At 43.1% G+C, this 16,932-nt stretch overlaps 2 protein-coding genes across 3 annotated transcripts; both read left to right on the top strand.

Moving 5' to 3' along the window:
* Positions 1–730: 730 nt before the first annotated feature.
* Positions 731–4,319, top strand: abracl (ABRA C-terminal like). Its single transcript, XM_076037512.1, has 2 exons — positions 731–795; positions 2,102–4,319. Exons 1-2 carry the CDS (start codon positions 735–737, stop codon positions 2,284–2,286), a joined length of 246 nt encoding a protein of 81 aa, XP_075893627.1. The 5' UTR covers positions 731–734; the 3' UTR covers positions 2,287–4,319.
* A 714-nt stretch (positions 4,320–5,033) lies between these two features.
* Positions 5,034–16,322, top strand: heca (hdc homolog, cell cycle regulator). 2 transcript variants are annotated; one of them, XM_076037510.1, is made up of 5 exons: positions 5,034–5,547; positions 9,454–10,480; positions 11,658–11,824; positions 13,790–13,944; positions 15,439–16,322. In XM_076037510.1, exons 1-5 carry the CDS (start codon positions 5,385–5,387, stop codon positions 15,601–15,603), a joined length of 1,677 nt encoding a protein of 558 aa, XP_075893625.1. In that variant the 5' UTR covers positions 5,034–5,384; the 3' UTR covers positions 15,604–16,322. The 2 variants fall into 2 exon arrangements, with proteins under 2 accessions (XP_075893625.1, XP_075893626.1); XM_076037511.1 differs by lacking the exon at positions 5,034–5,547 and adding an exon at positions 5,554–6,008.
* The last annotated feature ends 610 nt before the right edge of the window (positions 16,323–16,932 follow it).

Here is a 16,932-nt window from a genome sequence, read left to right as displayed (position 1 = left end):
GTTTTTTAGACTGAATGTAACGTAGGTCTTCCATTGACACATTCATGGTTCCCTTTCTCGAAGTAAAAGGGATGCTACACCCGTACCGGCGAGCTTCCCCGTGGGTTTTTTTCCGGCACAGAGAGACCTTTTTCACTGTGTCAGGAGCCATGTCAGAACGTCCGAATCGCGAACATAAAGCCACACCTTACAGTGAACGAATACTACTGAAAGCGAGTCCATTAAAGAAATCTTTGTGATCCGCTCGGGCTAGCCCGGAATGCTAAGTCACCTATTTCCGCATTGCCTATGGTCCGCCCTGTTCGTGTTCGGTCTTGTGGAATCCGTCTATTTCAATTTGTGGTCACAAATGACTCGGAAAGTTATGATTTCACTGAATAAACATCGTCCAGTTGACCGAATTGGCACGCAATGAATGCATTATATTTCTAATTGTAAGTACTTTCTGAATGAAATTTCACACAGTGCCTCTCTGATGCGTTTCTACAAACAACGGGGCATTTAAATTACATTTTTAAAGTTGTCCTGCTTCTGTGTTCGCGTAAACGCACCCCTACCTGCCCCCCCCCCCCCCCCCCATTTGACTTTCTTGTGAAATTACTGCCAAATGATTCGTTAATATGTAAATATTTTTCTTTCTTGTTTTCTTCTCTCTCTCTCTCTCTCTCTCTCTCTCTCTCTCTCTCTCTCTCTCTCTCTCTCTCTCTCTCATTTATTTATTTATTTTAGCAACAATGAACGTCGCTCATGAAATAGACTTGCTGGTGGAGGAGATTCAGCGACTCGGCAGCAAAAGTAAGTTTGTCTCTGTGTTTTGGAGGATATTTCTTCATTTTATTCAGCAAAGCCTTATGGTTTTGGCCTTTGCTTGAATAGACTATGCAGCTGTGTGATTTCAATAAGTAGTTCCATGTGACTCCTAACAGAGGAAACAAATAACGTTTTAGAGACACTGGTGTCTCTGTGTCTTCCTTGCTAGACATTCTGTCCATTCTGTTCATGCTGTCATGCTTTCTTTGACCTTTTGGCCCTAGACACTCTAGTTCCTTCTCAGCTTGCTAACCTGGGATAACGTGTCTTTAATTATCACAAAAACTTTTTTTCATTATTATTTTATTTCAAATGTGCAAATTTGACAAGGCCTCCTAACTGCTATTAAACAACCCCTTAACATAAAATGATATAGAAAAAAAAAATAGGAATTAAAATTATTAAAACACAGAAAACAAGTGACCTATTCGAAAAGGAGTGAGAAGAAGCATAGCTTTTTAGCTTTCACCTCTTTCTCCAATATATGAATCTACATTCACATAAACTCAGACATGCCTACGTAAACATATACAAACATATATACCCTACACACATATATATATATATATATATATATATATATATATATACACATACAATCACACTCACATATGCTCATCCATCTCCCATCTTCATAGCCAACTTACTGGAAAGCAAAACAAAAAAAATACCGAGGCTGAGCAAGAAAGCCCAAGTACACTCTATGAAGCTATGCAGCCATTCGACCGACCATATTACATTCGCCACCCTCATTGTCCTAAAATGGAGAAAAAAAAGAGTAAAGATGATGCAAAGTGGTCCAAGACTGTCCCAGGAACACGGCCAAAGTAAAACACAGAAAACTAGTTGAAGTTGCTGTTATTTTTAAGTTATTATCATACCAAAGTTTTACTGGCCCGGCCCACTTGGGAATAGATTTTCTTCGATGTGGCCCGCAAACTAAAATGAGTTTGACACCCCTCGTCCAAACTTTTAGAATTGGAGCTAAAGATTTGTGATAACTGATTTTGAAACATTGCTCCACTGAAGTCCAGGATTAAAACAACAAAAGAAATTGGTTTAAAAATTGGACCTCAAGTCCCATCCGCATCCGTTCCTGAGCAGCTTTTTGTTAACATGAAGCTAAAACAAGTCTCTGCGTCTGTGGTTGAAAGTGTGATGCTGCTCCATCCACTGCAATCAGGGCTGAAAGATAATGATATGGAAAACGGTGTAATGTCCGAATTTTTAAGAATTGCAATCATTCTGTTGTGGAAATCAACTCTTACCTGACGCCAAATCCTTGCTTCAGATGCCGAGGGTCAAATCACTGTGAAGTTCGGCGTGCTGTTCAGTGACGACCGCTGTGCCAACATCTTTGAGGCTTTGGTGGGCACCCTGAGGGCCGCAAAGAGGAAGAAGGTGGTCGACTTCCAGGGTGAATTGCTCCTCCAGGGCGTCCACGACAACGTTGACGTTGTTCTGCTCAAAGAATGAGACCCGACGCGCCCTAATTGAAATGGGCTCAAGATTTGATTAGAAATGCCATGACTGATTTGACAAACATATGTGTGGGCCTGACAGACAGACCTCTTAACTTGTAATTCTGTGGAATTCCACGATGTCAGGCAGAATCAGAAAATGGTGTTTTTCAGATTTATTTTTTTTAAAAATATTTTTCTTTGGTGAGCACATTTGTTGTTTTGTTTTGTTTTGTTTTTTCCCCCCCAACCATGAAACCACGTCATTTTGATACATGCCGAGGACTTTAAACGCACATATGACGAATGTAATACCACGTGTAACACTGTTAAGGTAATGTATTTGATTAAGTTCTGGGGAAAATACGGTGTAGGATGAGCAAGCACAACTAAATTTTTTTTTTTAAATGGTATCAGTATTGATTAATAAGAAAATTAAAAAAAAAAAAAAAAAGAAGCTTGGAATTAGAAGCTACTTCTAGTTTGCGGCGCATCCTTTTCTTAAGGTTGCCTGCTTTGGAAATCCTTTGCTTGGAGTGGCAACGGGAGTGAAGGTGTCTTCACTTGAGAGCAACATCAACAGTAACAGACAAGACTTGTAAAGTGCTGAGCTTTCAACCTGTAGGGTTCGAATCAAGTGCAGCTTCAGGACACCAAGCAACTTTTGGCACCAGGCGGCTGTTCAACTCATTTACACGAGCCATTTCTACTACCTCTGTGGACTTTTTAAAACAATATGAGATCAGTCTTTTTATAAAACCAAGGAAATTTCCTTCTTTGGCGAAGATGAGACTTTTGTCACCTTTTTCTACTCATTGCAAACTGCTAGTGTAGTTTTTTTTACTCCATCTTTTTTCTAAGTGATCATGATTATATTACGATCTTCAGCATTCTTATTTGCCTTGCCAAAAATAATAATCTAAAACTAGCTCTTTTGGGGGGGAAACTATAGTGAGGAACGTACCTGTTGTACTCCTCTTAATATTGTGTGATTAAAAGATGTTTTGGGGCCAAATACGTAAGAAGAATTATTAATCTGCTCAGGACCAAATCAGCACAACTAAACCAAGTTTATATTTGTCCTATGGCTTATAATTAGATTGTTGACTTGGGATGTGTTTGTGTTTGTCTTTTCAGTAAAATACACTTTTTTCCCCCCTTTCCTTCCTTCCAGTCTTGCTTTGTGCAGAAGCCCAAACTAAAAAGTGAATGAATTCTGAGCAAATCATAGCAGTAAAAAAAAAAAAAAAAAATCCAGAGCTATCAACATTAAACATTTTGTGTTTATTTTGGTTTTCCTGCTCTGTGATTGGCTGGGAATTCCATCAAAGCCACAGCTGCACATAATGCACCTTCTGTCGTATTTAAAAGAAGCAGCATAAGAACCACCTAAAATTGCATTATGGAAAAGAAACTCTTGATTGTTTAATACTTGGATGGTTGAATTTTTCTGCATTTTTGTCAATTTTGCAATTATCATTTCAAACATTCCCAGGTGTTTATCTAAAATTAGGCTTTTTTGGTCACCACGGTTGCAATAACCACTGAGGTGTGAAACCCACCGTTGCTCCTGCTGACATTTTGGGCCTGCTTCTGTTGATGCATCTGCAATTGATCCCCTTTATGTGTACTAGATCAATTCCACATTCACTTCTGCTGCATCCGTCTCTCAGAACCATATGCTCAGGCAAACTGTCAGTCTTGAATTACAGGATGCGTGAACGATCACTGTACTCGTTATGAATTCATTTTGAAATGCATCCTTGAACTTAAAGAAAACCAGTCATGTAAAGCGTAATCATTCAGGTTTAAATGACGCTGTTTGTTTCACTGCTGTTGTTTTTTTAACCTGCTGAGGTTTCATTGGTTCCACGGTGCTCCATTTTTACAGGACACAAAAGATCGGTGCCACATCTGTGACCAAGTTGGAAGCCTCCTCAATGTGTTCAAACTCATCATTGTCGTATTTTGTTTTGCAATAACATGTACTTTGCAGACCCGAGGTGTATTGTGTGATACACTCTGAGTAATAAAATCTTTTCACATACAGTACAGCCTAATGAGTGTCGTGCACTTTTTCTAGTAACTCGGGAGAATGAGACATTCTTTTATTATTATCATCATTATCGCCATTATTATTTCTATATTGAAACGTTTCATGCAAACAATCAACATTTTTAGCTGGAAGCTTCAATTACCACACTTGTAAAGGAATTTATAATAATTTAATAACAAACACACGGGCACGGAGGGGCAATTGAAGCTCTCCGACATCTGACAGCAGGTGAACAAAACTTATTTCCACCCCATGGCTTAGCTAATTTATTGTGTAGCTACGCCATGGTTATCACAGTCGCAGGTGGGCTTTTTCTCACTCTCATGATGGTTATTGCCACTTGAGGCCTGACACGAGCGGCAGTTAGTAGAAACCCAACCTTGCTATGTATGAATTGCTTTTGTAAGACTTTTTTTTAGGGGGGTATTAATTTAATCTCTTTAATGCAGCATACTGATTTGGAAAACAATGCTTAGCTTCATTAGTCAGCTCATTAGCTTCTCAATCTTTTTGTCATTAGTTTGTTCATTAGTTGTGCAGCATTGTGGATAAGTGTATTCTGACAATTCAACTGTTTTCTGTTTTGTTTTGGGTTTTTTTTAATCGATAAAATTCGAGGTTTTCATAGTACTCGACGTTCACGCGCTTTCACACTTCTTCGACGGGCTGTGTGTGTCGGGGTCGGGGGAAGGAGGCGTGGTGCCGTGACGTAGGCTGGAGGACGAAAACAGCGGAGCAGGAATCAAAACAAGAGGACGGACACGCCTTCTCTTTCGTTCTTAAAGGTTATGCCAGCTTATTACTCACTAGTGTCGCCGTCAGCGCTCCGCTAAAGCCGAGCTGCAGTCTTTGCAGGCTTGCAATAAAGAGAAAGTAAAAAAAAAATATATATATATATATATTAAAAAAAAAAAAAAAAAAGCAAATCAAGCTGCAACAACACCACAAAGGAAGAGCAACAATGCGGGAGCGGAGTCCGGGGAAATGCAGCTCGTCGGCGTTGACAGGCGGCCGCTGAGCGAGGTCGAAAATAACAGTTGACGTCCGAATCGTGTACAATGCCCAACCAGAAGAGCGGCAAGGGAAAGAAAAGCAAGCGCACCAACAGCAGCGGGGACGAGCAGGAAAATGGAGCCCACGCCGCGGGTGCAGCGGGGGGTGCGGCCGCGGCGGCGGCGGCAGCGGTGGCGTCGACTGCACCCAGAGACCATCGGTCGAGCGGTAAGAGGAGGAAGCGGACGTAAGCATGTGTGAATGGGGGTGAAGTTTAGTAGTGATGCTGCCTTCCTGTCACTTGGATGCACTGCGACGTTGCATAAATAACCCCCACCACCACCACCACCACCACCTCAACGCCCGCTGGAGAGAGCACCTTTCCTACCACGAGCACACTGGAAATTGCATCATTGCCTCGCGCCCTCGCCCATCGCTTGACAACTATAATGATAGCAATAATATATCGGTCGATCACGATTTGAGGCCTGTCATGGGGCAGACGAGATTTTTTTTTTTTCTTTCTTCCTGAGTGCCTCGTCGGTGGTGCTGATCTCGCGAGGCTGATCTCACCGTCGGGCTGATTTTAACGGAGCGCCGCGGTTTGTTTCACTGCGGTGCAACAAAAGTTTCTGCACTACTTTCAGGCTGCAGCCATGCTCGCTTTGGGGTGTCAAGCAGGAGCGGAAGTACGAGTTTTTTTTTTTGTTTTTTTGTTGTTTTTTTTTTTTTTTTTTTTAATTTATTTTATTTTACACACGTCACACAATTTCGTTAGAACACGTGTGATGCGTAATGCAGACAAATACCCTGAGCATAAACAATGGTTATTGGCGCTCCAGCTACGCGCCGGTACACAGTAATAACAACACCTCCTCCTCTGGTCAAACTCGGCATGTATCGATGCTACTTTTAAACATTGCAATTTTATTTCACGCTGTTGACCAGCATGACTTTTATAAAAGGCTTCATGATGGGTTATGATTGCATTACGTGTGCCAATAACTGTCACTATAACTGTCATAGTCGACCTTATAAATCATACAATGCTCTGTAATGTGTTAAGATTACCGTATAGAGCATTATGAGTATTAATGAGTATGTTTTTTTTTTTTTACTAGTTAGTTAGTTTCAGTTTAGTTTCAGCATTAGTACATTTATAATTCATTACTACATTATTATATTTAAAATGCATTATAAGCTTGCAAAAATGTGAATTTTCAACACCTGCTGCTTCCTGAACTCAGGTTTGCATGGGGTCTGTTGGAGCCTCTCCCGGGCGTCATAGGACAAAGGCAGGGTGACACCGCGGACAAGTCGCCAGTTCATCACAGGGCCACGTAGAGACAAACATAGACTCACACGTTTGGTCAATTTAGAATTCCCCATGCACATCACATGCAGGTTTTTTTGGACTGTGGGAGGAAGCTGGGGAGAACCCAGAGAGAACCCACGCAGACACAGGGAGAACATGCAAACTCCACACAGAATCAAACTCACAACCTCCTTGCTGTGAGGCGGCAGTGCTAATAAACACTGCACCACAGTGTTGCCCCTGCAAAAAATATTAAAGTCGATAAATATATAGTGTATATATAGTGTGAAGGGGTAGCCCTGACTGGGCCAACCGTACGTAAAGTTTTTTCAAAAGTTAGCAGCCCTGCCGATGGTTGCTGCAGCCGAGGTGCAATGCAGCCAGCAGCAGTAGTTTCCTGACAGGCACTGATGGATATACAGTACGTGCGTTGTTGCTGTGTTTGCACATCATGCAAGTGCAACTTTGTCGTGGTCACCCTGTGCTGCAGTAGCAGTTTTTCTGCAGGGACAACCCCATCGTCACTCCAGTAAATCTGCAGCGTAACACGCATCTTATAACTTAAAGTGATTGTTGTGGTTATTTCTTTATTATAATAATAATAATAACCTTTGTTTTGGCACCTCAGAGCAAGAAGGCCAAGCTGAGGCCTCTCTGTTTGGTGTTTCATGTTCTGTCTGTGTCTGCTCAGGTTCTCCCCAGGTCTCCTCCTGCAGTCCAAAGACATGCATGAGGCCAAGTAGGAAGTCTAAATTGGCCATGGGTGCAAGTGCAAATGTTACTCTGTCTTTCTGTGTGGCATTAATAGACAACTTTATTTTAATCCTGAGTGCACGAGAAGCAGCCATAGAATATGAAATAGGTAGCACTGGTATTCATAAAAATCTAGGCAAATGCTTAACACACAATTATCACTTTTTACCTAACATTTATTTGTTTTCATATTTTTCGTGTTTTTTCTTTGGTTGGACAGTCTAAGCATTTGGATTATGTCAATATATCAGCCAGAACACAAGTTATTTATAAATTTAACAAACACAATATCAATTCAATTCCAACCAAAATGCAGTTGGACAGCATATCCAACATTCGTAAAACAAAAAAATTAACTTTTTTTTCCTATTTATTGAAAATGATTGCTATTTTCTCGGGCTGTACTGTATTACCAAACACACACAAACATAAGAAGAAGCTTTCAACAGGGCAGACCGCACAGACTCTTAGGTGCATGCAGGTGATGATGTTGAATTTAAAAAGATGGATAAAGAAACCACGTTGCTCTTTTTGCTGATTCTAAACACTGTACTGCTATGAGCAAAAAAAAAAAAAATGCAATCTCAAAGCTTTGCATCTGAATAGTGAAATATCTAACTTAGCTTTTATGTCCACATGTCGCTGCCCAGGCGGGATTCCCTCAAGTTAAACCCACAGTCAAACATAAAGAGCTAAACTAAGTCCAGATACGCTCAGGAAGAGTGTAAAAATGTATTTTTTGAGAGTGTAGTGAGAGTCTGGAGAGAAAGAGAAGCGCTGACAGTGTGGCGGAAAGGGAGAGAGGAAACCTGCCCGACTGCAGCCTCCTGCAGTGTATTATCCTGAGCTACTTCTTATAGACACCGTGTGCCCACATTTGCTTGATTCACATCCAGACTTGGCACAGCTTGAATAGAGCCGCTCACAGGCCTGGGTGGCTTCGTTGAATTTCATAAATCGACGGCGCGCAGGCACGAAGGACGCTGAAACCTCCCAAGAGTGTTTCCATGTTTGTTGTTGACAAGTGGTGAAAATGAGCCATTATTATAAGAAATAGTGGAAATGGCTTCTTTGGTGGTGTTGGTGTTGAGGTGCTCCAGCCAGTTTTGTTGTTTGGTTCTAAATGCTGTCCAAATCAAATTCTGCAAAAACTATTTGATAAATAACTAAACATTGAAATGTTTGGATATCAATTGCAGTTGTTGTTTCATTACGTTTTCAGCTCCAATTTTTAAAATAATGAACTATAAGGTGAATTTTAAAATTTCCACCATTCCACCATTGACAACGTGCTCACTTAACTCCACCGTCCTGTCTCTGTCCTGTCTTCAGAGGTGGAAAGTAATGAAGTACAAATACTTCATCACCGTACTTAGATTTTTTTTACTTAGATTTTTCAGTATTTCTGTCAACTTTTACTCCCCACGATTGTACACAGATATCTGAACCTTCTACGACTAACATTGGAAAAACATGCGTGTTCCTTTTGTATCTAAAAAGTGTTTTAAAAAAAATACAAATTCTGCTAAAAGTAATTCATGTATTATTGTAGTTATTTATATATAGCTGTAGTAGAACAGATTTTAGAGGGAGATTAGAGGGAGAGTAGCACGGCTTTGGAGTCACTGTTCAGTTTTCAGTACAGAGAAAAATAAACATGGAGAAAATAACATTGGTTATGGTTATTAAAAGTGTAAACATCCAATAATGGCTGCCTGGTCAGAACTATCACCGATTATAGTTTGACTGTGCTGCAGTTGACGAAAAAAAAATCGTACTGAGAGTACAAGAGACATGTTGTTCAAATAACAGAACATCTGTAGGGGGGAAAAAATAATTCTAGAATGTGTAATGGCTTTATTAAGTATAGGTATATTAGTACCTATATAACTATTAGTATAGGTATAGTATATCGGTATAGGTATCGGCGATTACCGTAATGCAAGTGCTTATACTCTACTCGATGTGTAAAAGGGTGGTATTGATTTCTGTTGATTGCGTATCTATTATAAAGTATGGTGAATGCTTTTGACACACGTCTGTCCTCTCCGTCTGGACTCATGCAGACGGCCAGTGCGCGACGCCCCTGGGCTGCAGCCTGGGCCGCCCCATCGACCTGGAGAAGGACGACTACCAGCGGGTGCTGTGCAACAACGAGCTCTGCCCCTACGGCAACTGGATGCACCTGCAGTGCTTCTACGAGTGGGAGAGCTCCATCCTGGTGCAGTTCAACTGCATCGGCCGAGCGCGCTCCTGGAACGAGAAGCAGTGCCGGCAGAACATGTGGACCAAGAAGGGCTACGACCTGGCCTTCCGCTTCTGCTCGTGCCGCTGCGGCCAGGGCCACCTGAAGAAGGACACGGACTGGTACCAGGTGAGGCGCGTGCAGGACGAGCGCAAGAAGAAGCCCTCGGAGAGGGGCCCGGGGAGGAACGGCGGCGGGGCCGCTTGCGGGGGCGGGGCCGAGGGCTTCTGCGAGGAGCCCAAGAAGAGCAGGCAGCAAGCGGGAGGCGGGAAGCCGTCCCACAGGGCCTCCAGCCAGGAGCTGCCGCGAAGGCTGTCGGTCGACAGGCAGAACTCGTTGGAGAGGGGGGCCGGAGCCGGCGGGGCCTACGGTCTGGGACCTCCTCACAAGTCTCCGTGCGACTCCCCGGGTCACTCCCCCCCGGCTGGGTTCCCCTTCTCCCCCACCGCCCTTCTCGGGCCGGGCGGCGGAGGCCCGCTGGGCGCCAGGGGGTCCCGGCCGTTCGGGGACTTCCTCAAATCGGCCGTTCACATGGACCCGCAGAGGAAGCACTTCCTGGTCGGGGGCGTGCTCGGTCGCGGCGGGGGAGCCGGCGGCGCGTGCGGTGCCGGCGGCGGTGCTCACCTGGACCCCGGCGCGGTTCTCCCCCTGCCGCTGTCCTTCGCCCTGCCCCTCCACCACCGGCTGGGCGGCGGCGGCGGAGACGGCGTCCACTCTCACCCGGTGCAGTTCCTGAGGAGGCTGGACCTCTCGGAGCTTCTCACCCACATCCCCCGCCACAAACTCAACACCTACCACGTCCGCATGGAGGACGACGCCCAGGCCGGCCAGGGAGAGGAGCTGCGAAGGTACACAGAGGAATATTCAAAGGAGTTTCACTGTCACTTTAGTTTCAGGAAAATAGAACAAAGTCCGATCCCAAAATTAGGAATTCACAATCCGCTTGCCTTGAAATGTTGGATCAACCAAGTTGAACTTGCGTTTTACACAGTACACAGTTTATGGTCGGATCAATGATAAAGTCCAAAAAGATACAGATTTGGTGTCTCTAGTCAGCTAGTGAAGCCTCTCGTTATCTTGCTGCCCTCAGAAAGTGTTTACTGAACCAGGCGGCTGAGATTCTCCTCTGTAAATAAGATGATCAAACATGAATATGATCAAACATGGATCGTTATCACACGACTATTTATCGTTTTGACCATGTTATGATTTTTAAAACAGACGTCAAGCGTAAAACTAACACAATCTCTTCAATGCAGGAAAGTCAGCCAGACTCTGTGTGTGTGTGTGTGTGTGTGTGTGTGTGTGTGTGTGTGTGTTTTAAAAGATTGTTGATAACTAGTGATCCTGTTACCATAGTGTTTGGGTGTTTTAGTGCTTTGTTTCCTTTTGCATTTACTTTATCATTTTTATGGCGTACAATTGAAAAAGTATTTTTAAAAAAAGGTATTTATTGAAAAGTTAAATGTCCAGCAAAAAGGGAAATTTTGTTGGAAAGGTCTTCGCAATGAAATGAGGAAAATAGAGACTTGCTCTTGATGAGCAGATTTTTTTCAAAATCTAACACAGACAACCTGGGTTTCATATTCATATTCAAAACCAGCTGATTACATTGATTTTGCAATAACAGAAAGCAAAATGTGACACCACGCTCGCTCTATGTTCTGGTTTACTAGTCCGGCTGATTACAGTCTCCTCCTCTTAGAATTACTTTCCAACAGAACAGGGATGATCACGCTACATCCTCGCCTGCTCTGAAGCAGCTTTGTCGTATAGAAAAATCATTGTGGCACACTTAATAAAAAAAACAACAAAAGTTAACTCTCTAACCAAGCCTTATGTTTCCTTTATACAGCACTGGCAAACACATTAATTCAGTCATTTTTGTTTTCTTGATTTTCCACCGTCACTGTTTTTTGTTTTTTTTATGACTTCAGATCAGTTCGGCTACAGCAGAATCGTGTCGCCACTTGTCAGCCTCCAACGGTGTCTCGCTTTGATTTTCTTTCCATCCTTGTTTTGCAGGTTTATCCTGTCGGCCCTCAGCGCGAGCCAGAGGAACATGGTCAACTGTGCACTTTGCCACAGAGCGCTGCCGGTGTTTGAGCAGTTCCCCTTGGTGGATGGCACCCTGTTCCTCAGCCCTTCGCGGCACGACGAGATCGAGTATGACGTTCCGTGTCACCTGCAAGGTCAGACTGGCTCTGGCTTTCCATCAAAACCTCCTAACCATAATACGGAGCGGTAGATGTGATTCAAACTCTTGCTTTGAATGTGTTTCAATACCTCAAAAGTCTCTGTTGCTCTGATGCTATGCAGATTGACGTGTACTGACGTTAATACGTCTCAGGTGTAGCTTGTATTCCCCAGAAGTGAGAAAAGTCCATCCATTCCCCTTTCAAAAAGTATGTGCTAAAAACAAAGTCAGCCCTCTGTGATGTCACAAAGAGCACATATAGGTGTCTTACCTCATATGTCAGAATCTGCATGTTCACATCAAATATTCACACACAATTACATCACACATGCTGAGCTGGAACAGCGAGATGGATGAGACTGCGGAATGGCAGGTTAGCATCGGCGCTACGATAAAACAATTGCTCAATGCTAAAAGCGTCACAGCTAAATTACCATTTGCAGTGGTCTTTTGTTGTCTTGTTAGCTCATATGTGCACATGTCATGTAACACACCGTTGTAACACAGGTTGGACATGAACTGTAGATGACGGACAACGGAGCGTTTTGATGACACAAAAACGGAACAGGTGGCTAACAAACAGCGGCTAACTCGCACCCTTGCACTCTCTGACCTGAACTGACATCACGTATTCACACACAGAATCATAAACTCAGAAAATCCGAGTTCTGTCATATAATGGAACACATCATCTCCCAGCAGAGTGACAACACCCGTCCTCTGAGACCTCCTCACAGCTGCCTGGTTTGTTCCACAAAGCATTAGCTTTGAGTCAAGTGTGAGGCTCAGTATAATGCAGGGCTGCTGCCTCACTGGAGCCTGTGAAGATCTGTGATCGTTCAAGGTGAAGTGTGTAGTATTTGGAGAATTTGAAGAAGAAACAGCGACATCAAGTGGTTACATTTTAGATTGCAGCGTCTTTCACTCTGCCTCCCTCTCCTGAGCTCGCCAGTGAACTACAATGGCCAGCGCACCCAAACCTGGTCACCTCGTGCGCCTCCTTCTTTGTTGGTTTATTTGAGGACGTGAGCGTTTATCCTAAATACGCGCTGTCAGATGGGCTGGATTGTACAGAAAAAATGTTCCGAGCAGAAAAAAATGTTTTTTTCATTAGAAGAAGAGGGCAAAAACAACTATGTAGAGTTGACATTTTGCCTTGCAAAAACTTTAAATACCCAAAGTAACAATATTTTCTGGCATGGGTTCTTGGTAGCATGATTTTCAGGCAAAACAATGCGTTTTTGTTCATCCTGTGTACAATAGTAGTGTATTTGCACAGTTGGTATTTCCCTTTCCCCCCCCCCAAAAAATGTAATGGACAAAATATCAATCGGATAATCGGCCAGCGACTCCGCTAGCTGAGACTTTAAAGCGTTTTCTCACAGCTTTCTAAGCCGGCCATGAATTCGAATTAGCATGCGCGCAGAGCGTCTTTGATGTGCTGGCCCACATGCTTTGATAAGCATCTGTGTGAAAGGATCATCGACTCGGATAACAATCTGTCCGCGCCGGGCAGAATGTCGATTATGGCCAAGAAAGAATGTTGGCGTGTCCGCTGCATCCTTTATTCAAGCGAACGCTGCTCTCTGACTCTGTTTCCCACCCTCCCTCCCCCTAAAGCTGGAACGACCTCAGCGAATGTTTTATTTAAAAGCAAGCCGACAGAAAAACAATGGGGTCTGCTGAAAGCACGCCACGGCACCGCACGCGTGCGTGACTGTCTCGGGGCAAAATCTTGACCAGTCATGTGGCTCGAAGTGCACTGATTTACTTTCCATTTAAACTTTTTTTTTTTTTGCTTGACTAAACAGACAAATCAAAAACAAAATGTTCAGGAGTTCATTTATTTATCTAAATCGTCCTTTTAACAAATTTTATTCCCCTTGTGTTTTTCTTTTTGGATTAATCTAATGTATTTAACTGCACTCTGTGTGTTTTTTCTTTTCTTTTTTTTTTACAGGTAGACTAATGCACCTCTACGCCATCTGCGTGGACTGCTTGGAAGGCGTCCACAAAATTGTCTGCATCAAGTGCAAATCCCGCTGGGATGGGAGCTGGCATCAGCTGGGCACCATGTACACCTACGATATACTGGCCGCGTCTCCCTGTTGCCAGGTAGAAATATGGCGGTGGGATTGGGTGAGGGGTCTCTTAGGGGCAACAATGACAAATTTATTCAATCAAAATGTGACTTTGATTTTGCTTTTCAGACCAAGCGATAGCAAAGTCGCACAATGTCTGTCTCTGACTGATTGGTGGCGCTGTACTGCTGTGGTCTTGACTGTTAATAATACATGTATTACAGTCTAATTGGCAGGTGTCCAGAAGTCAAAAAGCAACAAATGCAATAGCGCCCTCTTGGGGCTCACCCGCCTTATAAATATCACTTGACCACTTAAAGGTCCAGTGCGTAAAATTTGGCTTGATTTATGAATTTTATATTGATAAAAGCTTAACATACTCCTTCATAAACGTATGAATAAAATTGTATAGTCCCAGTACAGTAAAAGTAATTGGTTTTTCTACCCTCAGAACGGTTCTTGTAAATACTGTATAATAATATACAGAGAGCAATAAGGGTCTTGCTCATGATTGGCTGTCATCTTGCACAGCCATTTTTTAAGGTCCCACCTGACACTGGCCTGAATACAAAACACGTTGTCAGGCAGGCCACCTTAAATACCGGGCTTACTGGAAAATCTTACAAACTGGACCATTAAAAAATGTCATGCCGTGATGCCGTTTATTACAAGCGAGGTCTGCGGCGCCCAGACAGCAGCCAACGATTCCATGTCTCTAACAACAAGTCTGCAGCCATGTAGTCAGAGAACTGGTAAAATGAAATGAGGTCCACAATCAACTTGTCTTGCTCTGCTTTTAAGGAAGGTGGTTTGGTAAATCAGCCCCTTTATGACGTCACAGAGGGCACCGTTACCTCAGCCAATTGAATAACACTCCCGGCCGAATGTTCATTGCCCTTATAAATTCAAATAAATAAATAAATAAAAATAGCTTACGCAAAAAAAAGCCTCACGTTTTAACAGGGGACTGAACAAAGCATTTTTATGGGAGACTGTAAACAGAGGGTTAAAGGCCTAGTTTTTTTTTTTCTTCCTTTCCAAATAATTCAGCATCTGTAAGACAAAAAAAAACAAAAAACATTTAAATGTTTTCTGACATTCTAAATATACAACCAGAACCAACTATTAGCTTCAGCTCTTGAGGTGGAGGAAGATTTCCTGTGAAACAACGAGGGCTCTCTGTCCCAGATTCATTGCCGCCGCTGTTGTACATTTCACAAAGCTGCGTTGCCAAGTTCTCAAATATGCTCTTTTCAAACAGATCTTTGTTTTTTTTAAATTAATAATCATAGCACGCCGCTCCACTGGCGCGCGAGATAAAGGGATGTGAATAATATGGGGGGCCTCCGAGCGTTAGCGGGCCGCTCATTACGTGTGAAAGAAACGACTCCAGGCGGACGCAGAGCGACGGATTCCAGCAAGTCGCTGCGGTGCAGTTATCAGCTGACGGGACAAGTGTGTTTTGCAAGAAGTTTGCAAGTGAAATCCATCCCGATGATTCCGACTTTCTCCTCGTTTTCTTTTTCAGGCTCGCCTCAACTGCAAACACTGCGGCAAGCCGGTGGTGGACGTGCGAGTCGGCATGCAGTATTTCTCCGAGTACAGCAACGTCCAGCAGTGCCCTCACTGCGGCAACCTGGACTACCACTTCGTCAAACCCTTCTCCTCCTACAAAGTTCTCGAGGCTTATTGACGAATGCTGTCTGCGCACGCTCGCGACGCCACCCTTTGTTTCAGCGCTTTTTCTAACACGACATAGGCAAGGTTTTAATTTGTTTTCGTTTCTCAAAGTGCTTTTAAGTTCGAGTTCATCCGTTGGGTTTCCTTTGTTGGTTTGTTTTTATATATCGGGGGAGTGTGACCCTCGTTGAATAAGAACCAAGACAAAGCTCTCCGACGTTTATCTCTGCTGTCAAGACAAATGTGTTGGCTGAGTGTCCGACTGATGCAAACGCATTTACCCTGTGACGAGTGAATGTATCCGTGCGCCAAAATTTGCTTTTATTTTTTCAATAACATAAAGATGAATCTTAAATAAAAAGTGGAGAAAGCCAAGTTTGGGAGGGTCAGTCTGTTGACTTCCACAGAACCATCAGTTTAAGCCAGGGTTTCTCAACTGGTGAGTCGAGACCCACTGCTTTGGTCGGGTCGCGGCTTTGTGGGCAGTTTCACTTTTTTTAAAAAATAAAAGTGATTTTAACATGTAGTATTGGGCATTTATTTTGCAGGACACACCATTCAATTTAATAATGCAGTATGACATCATGGAAAGTGGGCTAGCGTTTTCATTTTTGTGGAATAAATTTGGGTTGTGACTTCAAGATAAGGAAAAGAAAATGTGCGTCCTGAGACTCCACCAGTTGAGAAGCACTGTTTTAAGCAGCTCTGATTAAAAGTTTAATTTCTTCCATGCATCTGTTTCCTGTCACTGCGTAGCCTATCTGGAGCCTATCATGGCTATATTAGGGCAGGGGCAGGGTTGCACACTGGACACAAAAGTCAATGTAGAATTGCCAGTTAACCCAATGTGCATGTCTTTAGATTGTAAAGTACATGGAGAGAATCCACATAGACAAGGGGAGAAACACGAGGAGGCCCAAAGCGGGAATTCCAACTTGGGACCTTTTCACCTTTGAGGATATCACTCACAGCACTTTACAATACTTACTTACACTTCCTGACTTACAACGTCCAGCTACAGTCCAATCCGGTGTATAGAATCTGCGTTACAGAATGCAGATGTTAACCAACCAATGGTCTTTTATTTGTAGAGCGCTAAATCACAAAGCGACAGAGCAGGGGTCACCAACCTTTTCTGAACCTGAGAGCTACTTCATCAGTGCTAAATCATATGATTGGCAACTACAGTAGTTTGCTCACTCTGCTTGAAATAATACATTTTCTCAGTTAGGCTGGAGTTATACATGATTATTAATGACACTGATGTATGTAAAGACAATGGTCACGTTAATGAAATCTCAATAATCATCAACAATGACTTCACAAGGTTGGATATAATGTA

Source organism: Nelusetta ayraudi, unplaced genomic scaffold (genome assembly GCF_046127955.1).
Source record: "Nelusetta ayraudi isolate G7.1 ecotype Tasmania unplaced genomic scaffold, CSIRO-AGI_Nayr_v1 ptg000052l, whole genome shotgun sequence".
In the NCBI taxonomy this organism is placed as follows: Eukaryota; Metazoa; Chordata; class Actinopteri; order Tetraodontiformes; family Monacanthidae; genus Nelusetta; species Nelusetta ayraudi.
Note: the sequence above shows the minus strand (reverse complement) of the source record. Positions and strands in the feature narration are given on the sequence as shown.